Here is a 20,495-nt window from a genome sequence, read left to right as displayed (position 1 = left end):
CTCCCACATATATCTGCCAAGAATCTCTGTTTCTCATTGCGCCCTAGGTTGGTCTCTCTATAAAGAGAGAGAGTCAAAGAGAGTCAAACTGGTCGACAGTTTAGGCATGTTAAAAAAGGAAAGCACTTGCGTGTTCTGTGTGTGCACAAGTTTTCCCTGGTTTTCAGAGCAAGTGTTTTCTTCTATAGGGAGAGGACCAGGTTGGAGAGGAGGGCTATGAGGGGTACAGAGGTGGCAGCATGGAGATAGAGATGGTGAGGGGTACAGCGGGTGGTTTGTACGGAGCATGGTTCTAGGGGTACAGCGGGTGGTTTGTATGGAGCATGGTTCTAGGGGTACAGCGGGTGGTTTGTACGGAGCATGGTTCTAGGGGTACAGCGGGTGGTTTGTACGGAGCATGGTTCTAGGGGTACAGTGGGTGGTTTGTACGGAGCATGGTTCTAGGGGTACAGCGGGTGGTTTGTACGGAGCATGGTTCTAGGGGTACAGTGGGTGGGTTGTACGGAGCATGGTTCTAGGGTTACAGCGGGTGGTTTGTACGGAGCATGGTTCTAGGGGTACAGCGGGTGGTTTGTACGGAGCATGGTTCTAGGGGTACAGCGGGTGGTTTGTACGGAGCATGGTTCTAGGGGTACAGTGGGTGGTTTGTACGGAGCATGGTTCTAGGGGTACAGCGGGTGGGTTGTACAGAGAGCTGGTGTCCATGTAGTCAGAGCAACAACACATCCTAGAGTTGGTGTCCATGTAGTCAGAGCAACAACACATCCTAGAGTTGGTGTCCATGTAGTCAGAGCAACAACACATCCCAGAGCTGGTGTCCATGTAGTCAGAGCAACAACACATCCCAGAGTTGGTGTCCATGTAGTCAGAGCAACAACACATCCCAGAGTTGGTGTCCATGTAGTCAGAGCAACAACACATCCAAGAGTTGGTGTCCATGTAGTCAGAGCAACAACACATCCCAGAGCTGGTGTCCATGTAGTCAGAGCAACAACACATCCCAGAGCTGGTGTCCATGTAGTCAGAGCAACAACACATCCCAGAGTTGGTGTCCATGTAGTCAGAGCAACAACACATCCCAGAGTTGGTGTCCATGTAGTCAGAGCAACAACACATCCCAGAGTTGGTGTCCATGTAGTCAGAGCAACAACACATCTCAGAGTTGGTGTCCATGTAGTCAGAGCAACAACACATCCCAGAGTTGGTGTCCATGTAGTCAGAGCAACAACACATCCCAGAGTTGGTGTCCATGTAGTCAGAGCAACAACACATCTCAGAGTTGGTGTCCATGTAGTCAGAGCAACAACACATCCCAGAGTTGGTGTCCATGTAGTCAGAGCAACAACACATCCCAGAGTTGGTGTCCATGTAGTCAGAGCAACAACACATCCCAGAGTTGGTGTCCATGTAGTCAGAGCAACAACACATCCCAGAGTTGGTGTCCATGTAGTCAGAGCAACAACACATCTCAGAGTTGGTGTCCATGTAGTCAGAGCAACAACACATCTCAGAGTTGGTGTCCATGTAGTCAGAGCAACAACACATCCTAGAGTTGGTGTCCATGTAGTCAGAGCAACAACACATCCCAGAGTTGGTGTCCATGTAGTCAGAGCAACAACACATCTCAGAGTTGGTGTCCATGTAGTCAGAGCAACAACACATCCCAGAGTTGGTGTCCATGTAGTCAGAGCAACAACACATCCTAGAGTTGGTGTCCATGTAGTCAAAGCAACAACACATCCCAGAGTTGGTGTCCATGTAGTCAGAGCAACAACACATCCTAGAGTTGGTGTCCATGTAGTCAAAGCAACAACACATCCCAGAGTTGGTGTCCATGTAGTCAGAGCAACAACACATCCTAGAGTTGGTGTCCATGTAGTCAGAGCAACAACACATCCCAGAGTTGGTGTCCATGTAGTCAGAGCAAAGGGAAGGGACAGAGAGAGGACCGATTGTAAAGAGGGAGAGAGAAAGAGAGAGAGATTATAAAGAGGGGGAGAGAGAGAGATAGAGAACAGAGAGATAAACTATAAAGAGGGAGAGAGAGATATAGAACAGAGAGAAAAACTATAAAGAGAGAGAGAGAGATTATAAAGAGGGGGAGAGAGAGAGAGAGAGATTATAAAGAGGGGGAGAGAGAGAGAGAGAGAGAGAGAGAGAGAGAGAGAGAGAGAGAGAGATTATAAAGAGGGAGAGAGAGAGAGAGAGAGAGAGAGAGAGAGAGAGAGAGAGAGAGAGAGAGATTATAAAGAAGGGGAGAGAGAGAAGGAGAACAGAGAGAGAGGGGAGAGCGAGAAATAAATATATATATAGAAAGAGGGGAGAGAAAGAGAGAGAGATTATAAAGAGGGGGAGAGAGAGATTATAAAGAAGGGGAGAGAGAGATTATAAAGAAGGGGAGAGAGAGATTATAAAGAGGGGGAGAGAGAGATTGGAAGGAAACGATGGAGCAGAGCTGTAGAGGAGAGGGAAAGAGAGACTGTAGGGGAAAGAGATGATTGGGAATAAGGGAGGAGGAGGAGAAGGAGGAAGGAGACAGATGGAAGGGGTGAGTTGTCATCACAGAGCCTTCAGACAGCTGTTCTTTGATATATTAGTGGACACACACACACACACACACACATATATATATATATAGGGACCCTGTTTTTGTTAAAGGGGAGGGGGGATAAGTGGCTGACCATTTGTGGACGTGCGTTAGGTTAGTGGAGCAGGGTAGCAGGGAAGTAGGCACGGGGGATGGGAACAGTTGTTTCCAAAACTACGAGCAAGAAGCACAGTGACACATCTAAGATATTTACTTCAGAGGAGTTTGAGTGTTTTAGAGAGCGTTGAAAAGGAGACTATAAAATACCGACCGACGATCTTACATGGGATTCGCTTTTGCTGCACACAATATCAGCAGTATTTCTCAGTGTCTGTCAATTAATCAATGTTTAAACAAAAACCAGTAAGTAGTTAAGTGCTTTTCCCTTAAAAACAAACTGCTGTAGGAACATTCATTAAGAACAAATTCTTATTTTCAATGACGACCTGGGAACAATGGGTTAACTGCCTTGTTCAGGAGCAAAACGACAGATTATTACCTGGTCAGCTCAGGGATTCAATCTAGCAAACTTTTGGTTACTGGCCCAACGCTCTAACCACTAGGCTACCTGCCGCCCCGGCAGAAATGAGGGGAATAAGTTAGTTGGTACATCAATGGAAGATACTGTCCATTTAATACCGGGGCACTGGGGACGGAGGGACATGTCTGAAATGGCATTTTTGTCCCCATCAGTTTTATCATTGGAATGTGATCATTGGAATGTTTAATCATTGGAATGTGATCATTGGAATGTTTAATCAATGGAATGTGATCATTGGAATGTTTAGTCATTGGAATGTGATCATTGGAATGTTTAATCATTGGAATGTGATCATTGGAATGTTTAATCAATGGAATGTGATCATTGGAATGTTTAATCAATGGAATGTGATACAGAACAAGGCAGCGGTGTTCTTTAGGACCATGTGGACATCTCCGAGCGGTCGGGTAGGCTGTTTGGAGTGATACTCCGACTGGATAAACCAAAGTTGCGCCCCTGATTAAATAAACAGCTCTTCAACCCACATCTGAGTTTATAGGGAGAGAGGCTTCATGCACTCTGCAAACATTTGATTACGAGTGTTTGGTAGGTTAGGTGTGTGTGGTGGACGACATAGCTAGTTTACAGTGTTTGGTGAGTTAGGTGTGTGTGGTGGACGACATAGCTAGTTTACAGGGTCGGGTGAGTTAGGTGTGTGTGGTGGACGACATAGCTAGTTTACAGTGTTTGGTGAGTTAGGTGTGTGTGGGTAGCTAGTTTACAGGGTTTGGTGAGTTAGCTGTGTGTGGTGGACGACATAGCTAGTTTACAGGGTCGGGTGAGTTAGGTGTGTGTGGTGGACGTGTTTGGTGAGTTAGCTGTGTGTGGTGGACGACATAGCTAGTTTACAGGGTTTGGTGAGTTAGGTGTGTGTGGTGGACGACATAGCTAGTTTACAGGGTTTGGTGAGTTAGGTGTGTGTGGTGGACGTGTTTGGTGAGTTAGCTGTGTGTGGTGGACGACATAGCTAGTTTACAGGGTTTGGTGAGTTAGGTGTGTGTGGTGGACGACATAGCTAGTTTACAGGGTTTGGTGAGTTAGGTGTGTGTGGTGGACGACATAGCTAGTTTACAGGGTTTGGTAGGTTAGGTGTGTGTGGTGGACGACATAGCTAGTTTACAGGGTTTGGTGAGTTAGCTGTGTGTGTGGTGGACGACATAGCTAGTTTACAGGGTTTGGTGAGTTAGCTGTGTGTGGTGGACAACATAGCTAGTTTACAGGGTTTGGTGAGTTAGGTGTGTGTGGTGGACGACATAGCTAGTTTACAGGGTTTGGTGAGTTAGGTGTGTGTGGTGGACGACATAGCTAGTTTACAGGGTTTGGTGAGTTAGGTGTGTGTGGTGGACGACATAGCTAGTTTACAGGGTTTGGTGAGTTAGCTGTGTGTGTGGTGGACGACATAGCTAGTTTACAGGGTTTGGTGAGTTAGCTGTGTGTGGTGGACGACATAGCTAGTTTACAGGGTTTGGTGAGTTAGCTGTGTGTGGTGGACGACATAGCTAGTTTACAGGGTTTGGTGAGTTAGCTGTGTGTGGTGGACGACATAGCTAGTTTACAGGGTTTGGTGAGTTAGGTGTGTGTGGTGGACGACATAGCTAGTTTACAGGGTTTGGTGAGTTAGCTGTGTGTGGTGGACGACATAGCTAGTTTACAGGGTTTGGTGAGTTAGGTGTGTGTGGTGGACGACATAGCTAGTTTACAGGGTTTGGTGAGTTAGCTGTGTGTGGTGGACGACATAGCTAGTTTACAGGGTTTGGTGAGTTAGGTGTGTGTGGTGGACGACATAGCTAGTTTACAGGGTTTGGTGAGTTAGCTGTGTGTGGTGGACGACATAGCTAGTTTACAGGGTTTGGTGAGTTAGGTGTGTGTGGTGGACGACATAGCTAGTTTACAGGGTTTGGTGAATTAGGTGTGTGTGGTGGACGACATAGCTAGTTTACAGGGTTTGGTAGGTAAACTGGGGTTGGTGCAGGACATAGCTAGTATACAGGATTTTAATGGGTTGGGTGGGGGTGGTAAAGGAAGTAGCTAGTTTACAGGGTTTGGTAGGTAAGGTGGGGGTGGAGGTGGACCGTGTCTCTCTCTCCCTGAATACAGGCTGACTGGATTGATCCAGGGAGAGCTATTGTTGTTTACAAACTGCTTCTTCTCCTCTCTCCTCTCCTGTCCATCCTCTCCTCTCCCCTCCTTTCTACTCCATCCCCTCCTTTCCTCTGTGGCCAGCGGAGATGATAGGTGGAAGTGGAGAGGAGGGAGAAGAGGAGAGGGGGAAGAGCCCCACGGGAACAGTGTACAGCATCGGGACTCTCCAACACTAGGTTCCCTGCCAAGCTCCAGTTTCAATCTCTGCCTCAGAGAAAACCAGCTCCAGTCCACCATCACGACTCTAAAGCTCCCAGTTTCACTTAGTCAACCCGAAAAGCCATTGTGCCCTGGGGAAATGAGGAATACCAGATCAGTGAATGGCCCTGTGATTAGAGCACATGTAACAAACCATGGCAAAATATTTTGCAACTGCAAATGTTTTGCAACAAAGTTCAGGTAGTCCCTCCTCATTTTGGTGTGTTTTTGTCCGTTTGGTGTCTAGTGAATACGACCCTGACCCACCTACCTGACCCACCTAGATGACACTCCTCGGCTCTTAAAACCCTCTCCTCTTTGCCTCCCCAAATAAAGCTAATATCAGTTGAGGAGGCTACAAAAGGAGGCAGCAACTCACACTCACACACACACACACACACACACACACACACACGCGCACGCACGCACGCACGCACGCACTCACGCACGCACGCACGCACGCACGCACGCACGCACGCACGCACACACACACACACACACACACACACACACACACACACACACACACACAGGTCCTTCAATAAATCCCTTGCAGGAACAAAGGCTGTCAGAGGGCTCGCTGCTGCTGAATAGATTAGTAAGATTTCCATAATTAGACCTCAGGCAGCTTGGGATCCTCTAGGCTTTTGTCTCAGAGCCAACAGGATGGTCCGAGTGGTGGACGACACACAAGCACGCACACACACACACGCACGCACTCACTCACACACACACACACACACACACACACACACACACACACACACACACACACACACACACACACACACACACACACACACACACACACACACACACACACACACACACACACACACACACACACACACACACACACACACACACACACAGGCAGGGCCGAGGGACCAGAGAGGATGTCTGGTGGACGAGCAGCTCTCACAATGACTGCAAAGACTCAGAGACAGTATTACTAAAACGGTCAGTATGGAACATCTGTTTCTTCCCTCTCTAAGGGGGCTGAGAGAGGACACACACACACACACACACACACACATAAACATAGGCAAATATGCAAACACCCAGAAGTTCCTTATCAGCCATCCTGCACAGGGTGAAGATGTAGTAAAGATGTTGAGGAAGGACAAAACATTACGAACACCTTCCTACTATTGAGTTGCTTTCAACTTTACAAGGTGTCTAAAGCATTCCACAGGGATGCTGGACCATGTTGACTCCAATGCTTCCCACAGTTGTGTCACGTTGGCTGGATGTCTTTTGGATGCTGGACCATGTTGACTCCAATGCTTCCCACAGTTGTGTCACGTTGGCTGGATGTCTTTTGGATGCTGGACCATGTTGACTCCAATGCTTCCCACAGTTGTGTTACGTTGGCTGGATGTCCTTTGGATGCTGGACCATGTTGACTCCAATGTTTCCCACAGTTGTGTTACGTTGGCTGGATGTCTTTTGGATGCTGGACCACGTTGACTCCAATGCTTCCCACAGTTGTGTCACGTTGGCTGGATGTCTTTTGGATGCTGGACCATGTTGACTCCAATGCTTCCCACAGTTGTGTCACGTTGGCTGGATGTCCTTTGGGTGCTGGACCATGTTGACTCCAATGCTTCCCACAGTTGTGTTACGTTGGCTGGATGTCTTTTGGATGCTGGACCATGTTGACTCCAATGCTTCCCACAGTTGTGTTACGTTGGCTGGATGTCCTTTGGATGCTGGACCATGTTGACTCCAATGTTTCCCACAGTTGTGTTACGTTGGCTGGATGTCTTTTGGATGCTGGACCATGTTGACTCCAATGCTTCCCACAGTTGTGTCACGTTGGCTGGATGTCCTTTGGATGCTGGACCACGTTGACTCCAATGCTTCCCACAGTTGTGTCACGTTGGCTGGATGTCTTTTGGATGCTGGACCATGTTGACTCCAATGCTTCCCACAGTTGTGTCACGTTGGCTGGATGTCCTTTGGGTGCTGGACCATGTTGACTCCAATGCTTCCCACAGTTGTGTTACGTTGGCTGGATGTCTTTTGGATGCTGGACCATGTTGACTCCAATGCTTCCCACAGTTGTGTTACGTTGGCTGGATGTCCTTTGGATGCTGGACCATGTTGACTCCAATGCTTCCCACAGTTGTGTTACGTTGGCTGGATGTCTTTTGGATGCTGGACCATGTTGACTCCAATGCTTCCCACAGTTGTGTTACGTTGGCTGGATGTCCTTTGGATGCTGGACCACGTTGACTCCAATGCTTCCCACAGTTGTGTCACGTTGGCTGGATGTCCTTTGGATGCTGGACCACGTTGACTCCAATGCTTCCCACAGTTGTGTCACGTTGGCTGGATGTCCTTTGGATGCTGGACCACGTTGACTCCAATGCTTCCCACAGTTGTGTCACGTTGGCTGGATGTCTTTTGGATGCTGGACCATGTTGATTCCAATGCTTCCCACAGTTGTGTCACGTTGGCTGGATGTCCTTTGGGTGCTGGACCATGTTGACTCCAATGCTTCCCACAGTTGTGTTACGTTGGCTGGATGTCTTTTGGATGCTGGACCATGTTGACTCCAATGCTTCCCACAGTTGTGTTACGTTGGCTGGATGTCCTTTGGATGCTGGACCATGTTGACTCCAATGCTTCCCACAGTTGTCTTACGTTGGCTGGATGTCTTTTGGATGCTGGACCATGTTGACTCCAATGCTTCCCACAGTTGTGTTACGTTGGCTGGATGTCCTTTGGATGCTGGACCATGTTGACTCCAATGCTTCCCACAGTTGTGTTACGTTGGCTGGATGTCTTTTGGATGCTGGACCATGTTGACTCCAATGACACACATGGGAAACTGTTGAGCGAGAAAAACCCAGCAGAGCTGCAGTTCTTGACACCCTCAAACCAGTGCGCCTGACACCTACTATTATACCCCATTCAAAGGTGCTTAAATCTTTTGTCTTGCCCGTTCACCCTCTGACTGGCACACAATTCATGTCTCAATTGTCCCAAGGCTTAAAAATCCTTCTTTAACCTTTTTCCTCCCCTTCATCTTGGTGATTCTGGGACCAGGAGAACTCTCCTTTAAGGAGTTAATGGGAGCCTATTGGCTGCTAGCTCAAAAAACAAACATACATTTTGTCAACAGGAAGTAAAAACATGACAAATCTTTTACGAGATGTGGGATAATGACCTTGCCATCTGTAGTATCGTATTGCTTTGGAATCATGACACCAATACATACTTTTATTGTATCTTTATTTAACTAGGCAAGTCAGTTAAGAACAAATTCTTATTTTCAATGACGGCCTGGGAACAGTGGGTTAACTGCCTGTTCAGGGGCAGAACGACTGGTACCTTGTCAGCTCAGGGGTTTGAACTTGCAACCTTCCGGTTACTAGTCCAATGCTCTAACCACTAGGCTACCCTGCCGCCCCTTATGAGGAAAAAAAGGCACATTTCTCGACGTGTACACTGACTTTGAGAAGGGAGTGCGTGATGATTAGCTTAGCAACCACGTGACGCAGCATGACAACGTGAACGCGATTAGTCGACAGTCTGCTGGGTGGGGGCGTTATGCGTTCCTTCATTCATTGAATTCCTATCTAATTTCTATAATATCTCTGGAAACGGCACCATGCAATGCACCCTGGACTAAAGAGGCAGACAAATAGGAAGCATGTCCTAGACCCTCTGTAAAATAAAACAATTCTCAAGGTAGGAATTTCGCAAAAATATGAACTATGGCTAATTCAAGAGAAAACGTCCTCCTGAGTTATGATCACGGACAGTAATCTGACATGTATGATAGATGTTTTCACCATCTAAAAGTCATATTCCTATTAACTTCCAGTGTAGTGAGAGAGACTTTATCGCGATGCTTCGTCACATCGGCCGGATTTCTGCCTGCTTGAACGCCAATAACTCAGATACTCAGAAAACATGAAATGACCCAGAGAATAGATAGAACATCACTCAGAAGTTCACAAAAACAATATAACATTCAAAACGGGTGAACCTTCCCTTTAACTGCAGTGGACTAAATCAGCGTCACACAGAGTGTGTCTTGGTAGTCTTAAACAAATCTACTTTGAAACAAAAGTATACACCTCACACACATGGTTATGACACCTGTACCATGTCAGATGTAGAGTTAAAATGTATTACATTTTCAGTTTGCATCCCAATATTACACTTTATATACATCACAGAAGACTGAAATATAACAAAACCATTTGACATAGAAACACTGGATTTTCTGCAGTTTTTTAAAATGAATGAGTAATTATATAAATAACATTCCACCCATGAGGCCACTAGGTCATTTGTCTGCCGGACTGGGCTGCATACTCTTCCATTCACACAGTAAAGCAGATATCTTCATTCAGTAAGCATCCAAAACAACTGAGACTGAGAGAACCTCAGTAGTTGTTACTGCCTATAACCTTTCTAAACTGGTTCTTATTTGACCAATAATCTTGTGTGATTATGAACAGTTCACTGAGATGTCTCTGTGTCTGAAATACTACATAACTAAAACCCACTAGTCCATTTACATTGTCCTGATTTCCTCCTGCTGATCTTAGCATCCTCCCTCCATGTGCCCACCTCCACACTGGATTCATCTGGGACTAGCAGACATGTAGATTAAAGCCTGTTCAGGTCATTGTGGAGGGAATAGAGACACTGCTGCTCTACAGAACTAAATCTAATTACAGAATCAGACAGAGAGAGAGCAACTAGAGGACAACTCCCTCCTTTTGTCCACTGCAGGTTTATGAGTTGCCCTGGGCTCCCATCCATCTCTGTCACACACTGGCTCCCTTATTGAGCCTTAGGCGGCTAACAAACTGCCTACTGCTGCCTGGTCTAGTCCTGCTGCCTGGTTTAGTCCTGCTGCCTGGTCTAGTCTTGCTGCCTGGTCTAGTCCTGCTGCCTGGTTTAGTCTTGCTGCCTGTTCTAGTCCTGCTGCCTGGTCTAGTCTTGCTGCCTGGTTTAGTCCTGCTGCCTGGTCTAGTCCTGCTGCCTGGTCTAGTCCTGCTGCCTGGTCTAGTCCTGCTGCCTGGTTTAGTCCTGCTGCCTGGTTTAGTCCTGCTGCCTGGTTTAGTCCTGCTGCCTGCAACAGATGGGAATGACCTGAGTATTTTTTCTCTCTCTCGCTTAGTCTCTTTCTCTCGCTTAGTCTCTTTCTCTCTCTTCGTCTCTCTCTTACTCTTTCTCTTTCTCTTTCTTTCTTTTTATCTCTCTCACTTCCTCTCGTCACTTCCTGTTGAACACGAGACAAGGAAGAGTTCGGTTTGTTGGTTTTGAAAATCGTTTGAAAATTTTTTGGTTATAGCTAGCTCCCCTTTGAGTTTGGATCCAGCGACACGGTTGGCATCAGTTGCTGGGACGCTACAATTTTTCCAGTGATCCTGCTGACCAAGGCCGGGTCTGAGGAGCTGTTTGGTATAGCAGCTAGCCTAGCTGCTAGCTAGCTGCCTATCAAGCTACCAGGGTTTTCCTGAGGGCTTGAACGCAGCCCGCGGGAGGTTAGCCTTTGTAGCTGGGACAGGGGATTGTCTCGGGCTTGGGGCTGTCTAGACGCTTGATATTTTGTTGTTGTTGTTTTCAATATTCCCTGCGACCTGCCCTGTCTGAAACTGTGAGGAGTAACAGCATAACCTTCTGTTGTTACCATGACAAAGAACAAAGCCGGCGGGAGTACCGTTGAGGACAGTGGTGTCTCTCTATCACAGGTGAAGGATCTTTTAAATGAACAAAAATAGTTCTGCAAGCAGTTGTTACAACAAAACCAAAACAGCTTCAAGTGTTTTGTCCAAATACTGGTGGAGTCAACTAATAAAAGAATGGACGACCTGACCAGAGAGGTCCATACCTGAAGAACAGTTTGCAGTTCTACATGGGTCAGCTCGATGAGCTTAAACAGGAGAACAGCAAGGTGACAGAAATCATTGAGAGAGGACATCAGTTCTGTATGTGAATCCATGATAACAATGACAAAGAAATCAGATTATCTCGAGGGACATTCAAGGCGGAGCAACATGGTTGTGGACGGAATTGCAGAATCTCCACATGAGACCTGGACGGAGTCTGAGGACAAAGTGAGGGAAAGTATCTCGGAGAAACTGAAGATGCACCACAGGAAGATTGAGGTGAAGAACGCCCACAGGACTGGAAAACCCACCACCGGCCAACACCTCATTTGGCCGCCTTTCGTTCCAGTACTCTGCTGCCTGTGACTGGAACGAACTGCAAAAATCGCTTTTTTACTTTTTTACCAATTACTTTGCAGACCGAGTTCAGTGTGTCAAATCGGAGGGCATGCTGTCCGGTCCCCTGGCAGTCTCTATGGGGGTGCCACAGGGTTCAATTCTCGGGCCGACTCTTTTCTCTGTATATATCAATGATGTTGCTCTTGCTGCGGGCGATTCCCTGATCCACCTCTACGCAGACGACACCATTCTATATACTTTCGGCCCGTCATTGGACACTGTGCTATCTAACCTCCAAACGAGCTTCAATGCTATACAGCACTCCTTCCGTGGCCTCCAACTGCTCTTAAACGCTAGTAAAACCAAATGCATGCTTTTCAACCGATCGCTGCCTGCACCCGCATGCCCGACTAGCATCACCACACTGGATGGTTCCGACCTTGAATATGTGGACATCTATAAGTACCTAGGTGTCTGGCTAGACTGCAAACTCTCCTTCCAGACTCATATCAAACATCTCCAATCGAAAACCAAATCAAGAGTCGGCTTTCTATTCCGCAACAAAGCCTCCTTCACTCACGCCGCCAAGCTTACTCTAGTAAAACTGACTATCCTACCGATCCTCGACTTCGGCGATGTCATCTACAAAATGGCTTCCAACACTCTACTCAGCAAACTGGATGCAGTCTATCACAGTGCCATCCGTTTTGTCACTAATGCACCTTATACCACCCACCACTGCGACTTGTATGCTCTAGTCGGCTGGCCCTCGCTACATATTCGTCGCCAGACCCACTGGCTCCAGGTCATCTACAAGTCCATGCTAGGTAAAGCTCTGCCTTATCTCAGTTCACTGGTCACGATGGCAACACCCATCCGTAGCACGCGCTCCAGCAGGTGTATCTCACTGATCATCCCTAAAGCCAACACCTCATTTGGCCGCATTTCGTTCCAGTACTCTGCTGCCTGTGACTGGAACGAATTGCAAAAATCGCTGAAGTTGGAGACTTTTATCTCCCTCACCAACTTCAAACATCAGCTATCCGAGCAGCTAACCGATCGCTGCAGCTGTACATAGTCTATTTTCACCTACCTCATTCCCATACTGTTTTTATACTGTTTTTATTTATTTACTTTTCTGCTCTTTTGCACACCAATATCTCTACCTGTACATGACCATCTGATCATTTATCACTCCAGTGTTAATCTGCAAAATTGTATTATTCGCCTACCTCCTCATGCCTTTTGCACACATTGTATATAGACTGCCCATTTTTTTCTACTGTGTTATTGACTTGTTAATTGTTTATTCCATGTGTAACTCTGTGTTGTCTGTTCACATTGCTATGCTTTATCTTGGCCAGGTCGCAGTTGCAAATGAGAACTTGTTCTCAACTAGCCTACCTGGTTAAATAAAGGTGTTCTCAAAGCCTACCTGGTTAAATAAAGGTGTTCTCAAAGCCTACCTGGTTAAATAAAGGTGTTCTCAACTAGCCTACCTGGTTAAATAAAGGTGTTCTCAACTAGCCTACCTGGTTAAATAAAGGTAAAATAAATTAAAAAAACAAAAGGTGAAAGGCCCATTCCAATAGTGGTCAAGTTCCTGAGGTTCAAGGACAAGGTAGCTGTGGGGACATTGCTTACATCCGTTATGGCAGGCTCATTTTCCAGCCTCCTTCTCAAAAGCCTGGAAGGGATAAGAGAGCCAAGCCTATGGGTTTGTAGCTTCAACCTCGTAGCACACACACGTACACACACCAACTGATTAATGGACTGCTGAATGTATATTGTTTTCTCTTGCTTTGTTTGCTCTTTTCCATATTATGTCTGTCGCTGATCAGCGACCCAGGAAAGGGCTGATAATAGCTCATATTATTATATGTAGCCTTAGAAATAAAGTTAATGAAATCAATAACATAAGATAACATTCATATATTAGCATCAGATAACATTCATATATTAGCATCAGATAACATTCATATATTAGCATCAGATATTTACCTTTATTTAACTAGGCAAGTCAGTTAAGAACAGATTCTTATTCACAATGACAGCCTAGGAACAGTGGGTTAACTGCATGTTCAGGGGAAGAAGGACAGATTTGTAACTTATCAGCTCAGGGATTTGAACTTGCAACCTTCCAGTTACTAGTCCAACACTCTAACCACGAGGCTACCCTGCCGCCCCATATGACCAGGTGCTGCAAAGAAAGTTAAGCTGCAGCTGGTTAGTTAAGCTGCAGTTGGTCCAGAACAGAGTGTCACGTCTTGCTCTTCATTGCAATCAAAGGGATAATATTAATACTAGTTGAGAAAAGACTGACTGCTCCACGTCTTGTTTTTATTGGCAACATTAATGTGTTGGAAATTCCAAGTTGTTTGTATAGTCAATTAACACACAGCACTGACACAAACAATTACCAGACTTGCTGTTAGGGGTCTTATCACTGTCCCCAGGTTTAGAACAAATTCAAGAAAATGCACAGGGATTGTGCATCCAGGCCCACGTGTGCATGGAATTTCCTTCCATCTTACATAGCGCAAGTGAACAGCAAACCTGTTTTAAAAAAACAAATAAAGCAACACCTCGTGGCACAACGCCTCTCCCCGATGTGACCTACTTTTTGTGTGTTTGTTTTCAATTCTAATCAAATGTATTTATATAGGCCTTCTTACATCAGCTCAAAGTGCTGTACAGAAACACAGCCTAAAACCCCAAACAGCAAGCAATGCAGGTATTGAAGCGAGGTGGCTAGGAAAAACTCCCTAGAAAGGCCATAACCTAGGAAGAAACCTAGAGAGGAACCAGGCTTTGAGGGGTGGCCAGTCCTCTTCTGGCTGTGCCGGGTGGAGATTATAACAGAACATGGCCATGTTCAAATGTTTATAGATGACCAGCAGGGTCAAATAATAATAATCACAGTAGTTGTTGAGGGTGCAGCAAGTCAGCACCTCAGGAGTAAATGTCAGTTGGCTTTTCATAGCCGATCATTAAGAGTATCTCTACCGCTCCTGCTGTCTCTAGAGAGTTGAAAACAGCAGGTCTGGGACAGGTAGCACGTCCGATGAACAGGTCAGGGTTCCATAGCCGCAGGCAAAACAGTTGAAACCGGAGCAGCAGCACGGCCAGGTGGACTGGGGACAGCAAGGAGTCGTCATGCCAGGTAGTCCTGAGGCATGGTCCTTGGGCTCTGGTCCTCCGAGAGAGAGAAAGAAAGAGAGAATTAGAGAGAGCATACTTAAGCCCCCCGACACATAATCTACTGCAGCATAAATACTGGAGGCTGAGACAGGAGGGGTCAGGAGACACTGTGGCCCCATCCGATGATACCCCCGGACAGGGCTAAACAGGCAGGATAAAACCCCACCCACTTTGCCAAAGCACAGCCCCCACACCACTGGAGGGATATCTTGACATATTGACATGTACAGTATGTGTAACTGATAGATGCACACACACACACACACTACATGTTAATGTTTTTAGTTGTATGTAAATTCTAACGTATTTTCTCTAATGTCTTTTTCGTTATACGTTGGCCCAGTAAGACTAGCTGTTGACATTGGTGTCGGCTAATATTGGTGTCCTAATAAATGCAAAATTCACATCTCTCTGTTTCTTTTTCTCTCTCTCGCTCTTTCTCTCTTTTTCTCAGTGTTTCTCCTTCTCTCTCTCGCTCTCTCTCTCTATTTTTCTCAGTGTTTCTCCTTCTCTCTCTCTGGCTCTCTCTCTTTTTCTCAGTGTTTCTCCTCATCTCTCTCTCTCTCTCTCTCGCCCTTTCTCTCTTTTTCTCAGTGTTTCTCCTCATCTCTCTCTCTCTCTCTCTCTCGCTCTCTCTCTTTTTCTCAGTGTTTCTCCTTCTCTCTCTCTCTCTCTCTCTCTCTCTTTTTCTCAGTGTTTCTCCTCATCTCTCTCTCTCTCTCGCCCTTTCTCTCTTTTTCTCAGTGTTTCTCCTTCTCTCTCTCTCGCTCTCTCTCTTTTTCTCAGTGTTTCTCCTTCTCTCTCTCTCTCTCTCTCTCTCTCTCTCTATTTTTCTCAGTGTTTCTCCTTCTCTCTCTCTGGCTCTCTCTCTTTTTCTCAGTGTTTCTCCTTCTCTCTCTCTCTCTCTCTCTCTCTCTCTCTCTATTTTTCTCAGTGTTTCTCCTTCTCTCTCTGGCTCTCTCTCTTTTTCTCAGTGTTTCTCCTCATCTCTCTCTCTCTCGCCCTTTCTCAGTGTTTCTCCTTCTCTCTCTCTCTCTCTCTCTCTCTATTTTTCTCAGTGTTTCTCCTTCTCTCTCTCTGGCTCTCTCTCTTTTTCTCAGTGTTTCTCCTCATCTCTCTCTCTCTCTCGCCCTTTCTCTCTTTTTCTCAGTGTTTCTCCTTCTCTCGCTCTCTCTCTTTTTCTCAGTGTTTCTCCTCATCTCTCTCTCTCTCTCTCTCTCGCCCTTTCTCTCTTTTTCTCAGTGTTTCTCATTCTCTCTCTCTTGCTCTCTCTCTCTCTTTTTCTCAGTGTTTCTCCTCCTCTCTCTCTTTCTGTTTCCCTGTTTCTCTTTCTCCCCTCTTCCTTTCTCCCTCTCCCCCCGATGTTCCTTTTAATGGTGTAGAAGTTCTCCCCCTATCTGTCTCTCTCCCTCCTCTCTCTCTCCTCCTCCATAGGGTCTATAGAGTCCATCACCACACCACTACAATCATCACCACACCACTAATATCATCACCACACCACTACTATCATCACCACTACACTACAATCATCAGCACTACAATACTATCATCACCACTACACTACTATCATCACCACACCACTACTATCATCACCACTACACTACTATCATCACCACACCACTACTATCAACACCACTACACTACTATCATCACCACACCACTACTATCATCACCACACCACTACTAACACAGCCCGTACCACTACTAACACAGCCCACACTACTACTAACACAGCCCACACCACTACTAACACAGCCCACACCACTACTAACACAGTCCACACCACTACTAACACAGCCCACACTACTACGAACACAGCCCACACCACTACTAACACAGCCCACACCACTACTAACACAGCCCACACCACTACTAACACAGCCCACACCACTACTAACACAGCCCACACCACTACTAACACAGCCCACACCACTACTAACACAGCCTACACCACTACTAACACAGCCCACACTACTACTAACACAGCTCACACCACTACTAACACAGCCCACATCACTACTAACACAGCCCACACCACTACTAACACAGCCCACACCACTACTAACACAGCCCACACCACTACTAACACAGCCCACACCACTACTAACACAGCCCGTACCACTACTAACACAGCCCACACTACTACTAACACAGCCCACACCACTACTAACACAGCCCACACCACTACTAACATAGCCCACACCACTACTAACACAGCCCACACCACTACTAACACAGCCCACACTACTACTAACACAGCCCACACCACTACTAACACAGCCCACACTACTACTAACACAGCCCACACCAGTGCAATAGAGATTGCGTCATCTGTGGATCTGTTGGGGATGTATGCAAATTGGAGTTGGTTCTAGTGTTTCCTGTATAACTGTGTTGATGTGAGCCGCGACCAGCCTTTCAAAGCTATTCATGACTACAGATGTGAATGCTACGGGTACATTTTAGACAGGTTACCTTGGTGTTCTTTGGCATAGGGACTATGGTGGTCTGCTTGAAACATTTTGGTATTACAGGTTGAAAATGTCAGTGAAGACACTTGCCAGTTGGTCAACGCACCAGGAGTACACGTCCTGGTCATCCGTCTGGCCCAGCAGGCAAATGTTTGACAATTCTACCGGTGCGTCTGAGTTTTTAAGCAGCACCTTACAGTATATAACGTGATGTCTCTCTGTCTGTGTCCTGTCCTCCAGGCCTGTATAAGATGCACTGGAACCCGGAGCATGCCCAGTCCCTCAGTCAGTCCCTCAGCCAGTCCCTCAGCCAGTGGCCTGAGCAGCACCTGGATGTGTCCTCCACCACCTCCTCACCGGCCCACAAGTCTGAGCTTTACACCGCTGGCCGAGGTGGCTACGCCTGGGCCAATGATGACATCTCAGCCCTCACCGCCTCCAACCTGCTGAAGAGCTATGCAGAGAAGTACTGTGATGTTCTAGACTTGCCATATGATCGTCCACCGGGGCCCGCTGTAGGGACCTACCCAGAGCCAGGGGCTTTCGGGGGCCTTATTGGCCTCAAGACTGAGCTGGAACCCTGGCCCCTGAGCCACAGTGCAGAGGGGCTCTACCCCGGGTCCCTGGATGGTCTGTCGGGCCCGAAGGCTGGGGCCACATCAGCAGGGCCCCCAGGGGCCAGCAATATGTCGGGGGTCAACAGTAACCTCTCAGAGTCTTGTTATAGTGGTAGCAGCTCCTCCTCTGGCTCTCACTCAGGTGACTACAACCGCCCCAGCTACAACGGTACCTACGTCTCGCCTGGCTACTGCCCCCAGCCCCCTTCAGCACTCCCCCCTGCCTCCCTCCAACACCCCCTCCAGCCCACACCCACCCTGTTGCCCAGCTACTCCCTCTCCACCTCGGTCTACAACTACCCCCCCAGCAGCTACCCCCACCAGCCCAGCCTGGGCCCCACCTACAGCCACCCCTCTGCAGGGTACTTACCCCCGGGGCTGGCCACCCCCACTCCCCTCCCGTCTCGGCCCACCGTGGTCGGGGGTAGCTATGGCTACCAAGAATCCGGAGGTGGGTTGAAGAGGAAGGCGTTTGAAATGTCATTAGACGAGGAGGAGGATGGTTCTAGATACAGTAAGTATACAGGCTACGACCCAGTGAAGCCTGGAGGAGGGGACTCTCTCTCTCCCTACAGAGTGGGAGATAAAGAAAACAGTGGCTTCACCACGGGCAGTACAGATCCCCAGGCCTTCAAGCCCAGTAAGCCCTCTTCCCAGCCCCTCGTGTCTCCTCCATACAGGGTGGCTTTAGCAGGGGACTACAGCCCACCAGCAGGGATGACTGGGGAGAACGTAGGAGGAGGAGGGTCAGAGAACCAGGGCTTCACCCAGCAGCAGCACCACTCCTCCCTGGTCCACAACAATAAACTCCCCTCCCTGCATGGCCAGGGCCTGAAGAGCCCAGACCCCAGGCTTCTGGATCTAGTCAACGGGGAGTTGCTGGACTGTAGCCCGGCCCTGCTATGGGGGGAGCTGGCTGGGCTGACCCACGTCAAGGCTGCCCTGGAGGAGGAGCTGCTGTGGCCCTGTCTTAGGCCCAGCCCCACTGTCCGCCCCCCAGCCACCGTTCTGTTATTCGGCCCCCGAGGAGGTGGGAAGACCACCCTAGCACGCTCCATGGCCTCCCAGCTTGGGGCCTCCTTCTATAGGCTCAGTGGGGCCATGTTAGCCTCTAAAGGCAAGGCTGAGGCTGAGGGGATCCTGGGGGCCACACTGCAGGTGGCGGGGTTGAGGCAGCCCTCCGTGGTGCTGCTCAGTGAGGTGGAGGCTATGGAGAAGGAGGAGGGGTTGAGGCAGGTGTTGCTATCTGCCTTGGAGAAGGCCCAGATGGAGTTAGGGTCGGCGGGAGGAGCCCCTGGGCTGGTGATCATGGTGTGTGCCACCGGTAGGCCAGATCTGCTCCAGGATGCTGTGCATCGGAGCTTCGCCAAGCGCTACCACGTGGGCGTGCCAGATGCTTTTTACAGAAAGCCGAGTTGAGCGCAACGTGCATCTCCAGTTAGTTAGGATTCCATCCAAAGATCTTGGTTATTCGTGATCCAAGACATAAATCAGCAATGTGTTGTCAAGGTGACATGGTCCAAGGAAATGGATAATCAGTTCATGAGGCACCAAACAAAATAAAACATACAGAAACAGGGAAGGAACAAGACTGAATAGGGCCAGGACTTCCTAGACTCGTCCAACATAGAACACACATTTTTGTTTTCATTTGCAAAACTTTTTTAAACGTTTGCCCTAATGAACAGGACCCAGGGTTGATTTGGGAGAACCCCCTGTTGACTGACTGCTACTCTCAGGACTTTATTCATTACAGTCCTCCCCTGTGGTGTTTTGTATGTGATTACCTTATTCATTACCAGTCCTCTACTGTGGTGTTTTAGATTTCATTACCTTATTCATTACCAGTCCTCTACTGTGGTGTTTTAGATTTCATTACCTTATTCATTACCAGTCCTCTACTGTGGTGTTTTAGATTTCATTACCTTATTCATTACCAGTCCTCTACTGTGGTGTTTTAGATTTCATTACCTTATTCATTACCAGTCCTCTACTGTGGTGTTTTAGATTTCATTACCTTATTCATTACCAGTCCTCTACTGTGGTGTTTTATATGTGATTACCTTATTCATTACCAGTCCTCTACTGTGGTGTTTTAGATTTCATTACCTTATTCATTACCAGTCCTCTACTGTGGTGTTTTATATGTGATTACCTTATTCATTACCAGTCCTCTACTGTGGTGTTTTAGATTTCATTACCTTATTCATTACCAGTCCTCTACTGTGGTGTTTTAGATGTCATTACCTTATTCATTACCAGTCCACTCCTGTGGTGTTTTAGATGTCATTACCTTATTCATTACCAGTCCACTCCTGTGGTGTTTTAGATGTCATTACCTTATTCATTACCAGTCCACTCCTGTGGTGTTTTAGATGTCATTACCTTATTCATTACCAGTGGTGTTTTAGATTTTATTACCTTATTCATTACCAGTCCTCTACTGTGGTGTTTTAGATTTCATTACCTTATTCATTACCAGTCCTCTACTGTGGTGTTTTAGATTGCATTACCTTATTCATTACCAGTGGTGTTTTAGAT

The 20,495-nt window shown here is 47.3% G+C and overlaps 1 protein-coding gene across 1 annotated transcript in view; it reads left to right on the top strand.

The window, feature by feature from the left end:
• LOC118372331 (fidgetin-like protein 2) overlaps nt 1-19,408 on the top strand; it is a 32,831-nt gene extending 13,423 nt beyond the window's left edge. The window contains exon 3 of the mRNA XM_052484818.1: nt 17,578-19,408. Coding sequence (XP_052340778.1) covers nt 17,578-19,373 — 1,796 coding nt within the window. The 3' untranslated portion in view covers nt 19,374-19,408. The remainder of the gene's footprint in view (nt 1-17,577) is intronic.
• The last annotated feature ends 1,087 nt before the right edge of the window (nt 19,409-20,495 follow it).

Source organism: Oncorhynchus keta, chromosome 28, assembly GCF_023373465.1.
Source record: "Oncorhynchus keta strain PuntledgeMale-10-30-2019 chromosome 28, Oket_V2, whole genome shotgun sequence".
In the NCBI taxonomy this organism is placed as follows: Eukaryota; Metazoa; Chordata; class Actinopteri; order Salmoniformes; family Salmonidae; genus Oncorhynchus; species Oncorhynchus keta.
Note: the sequence above shows the minus strand (reverse complement) of the source record. Positions and strands in the feature narration are given on the sequence as shown.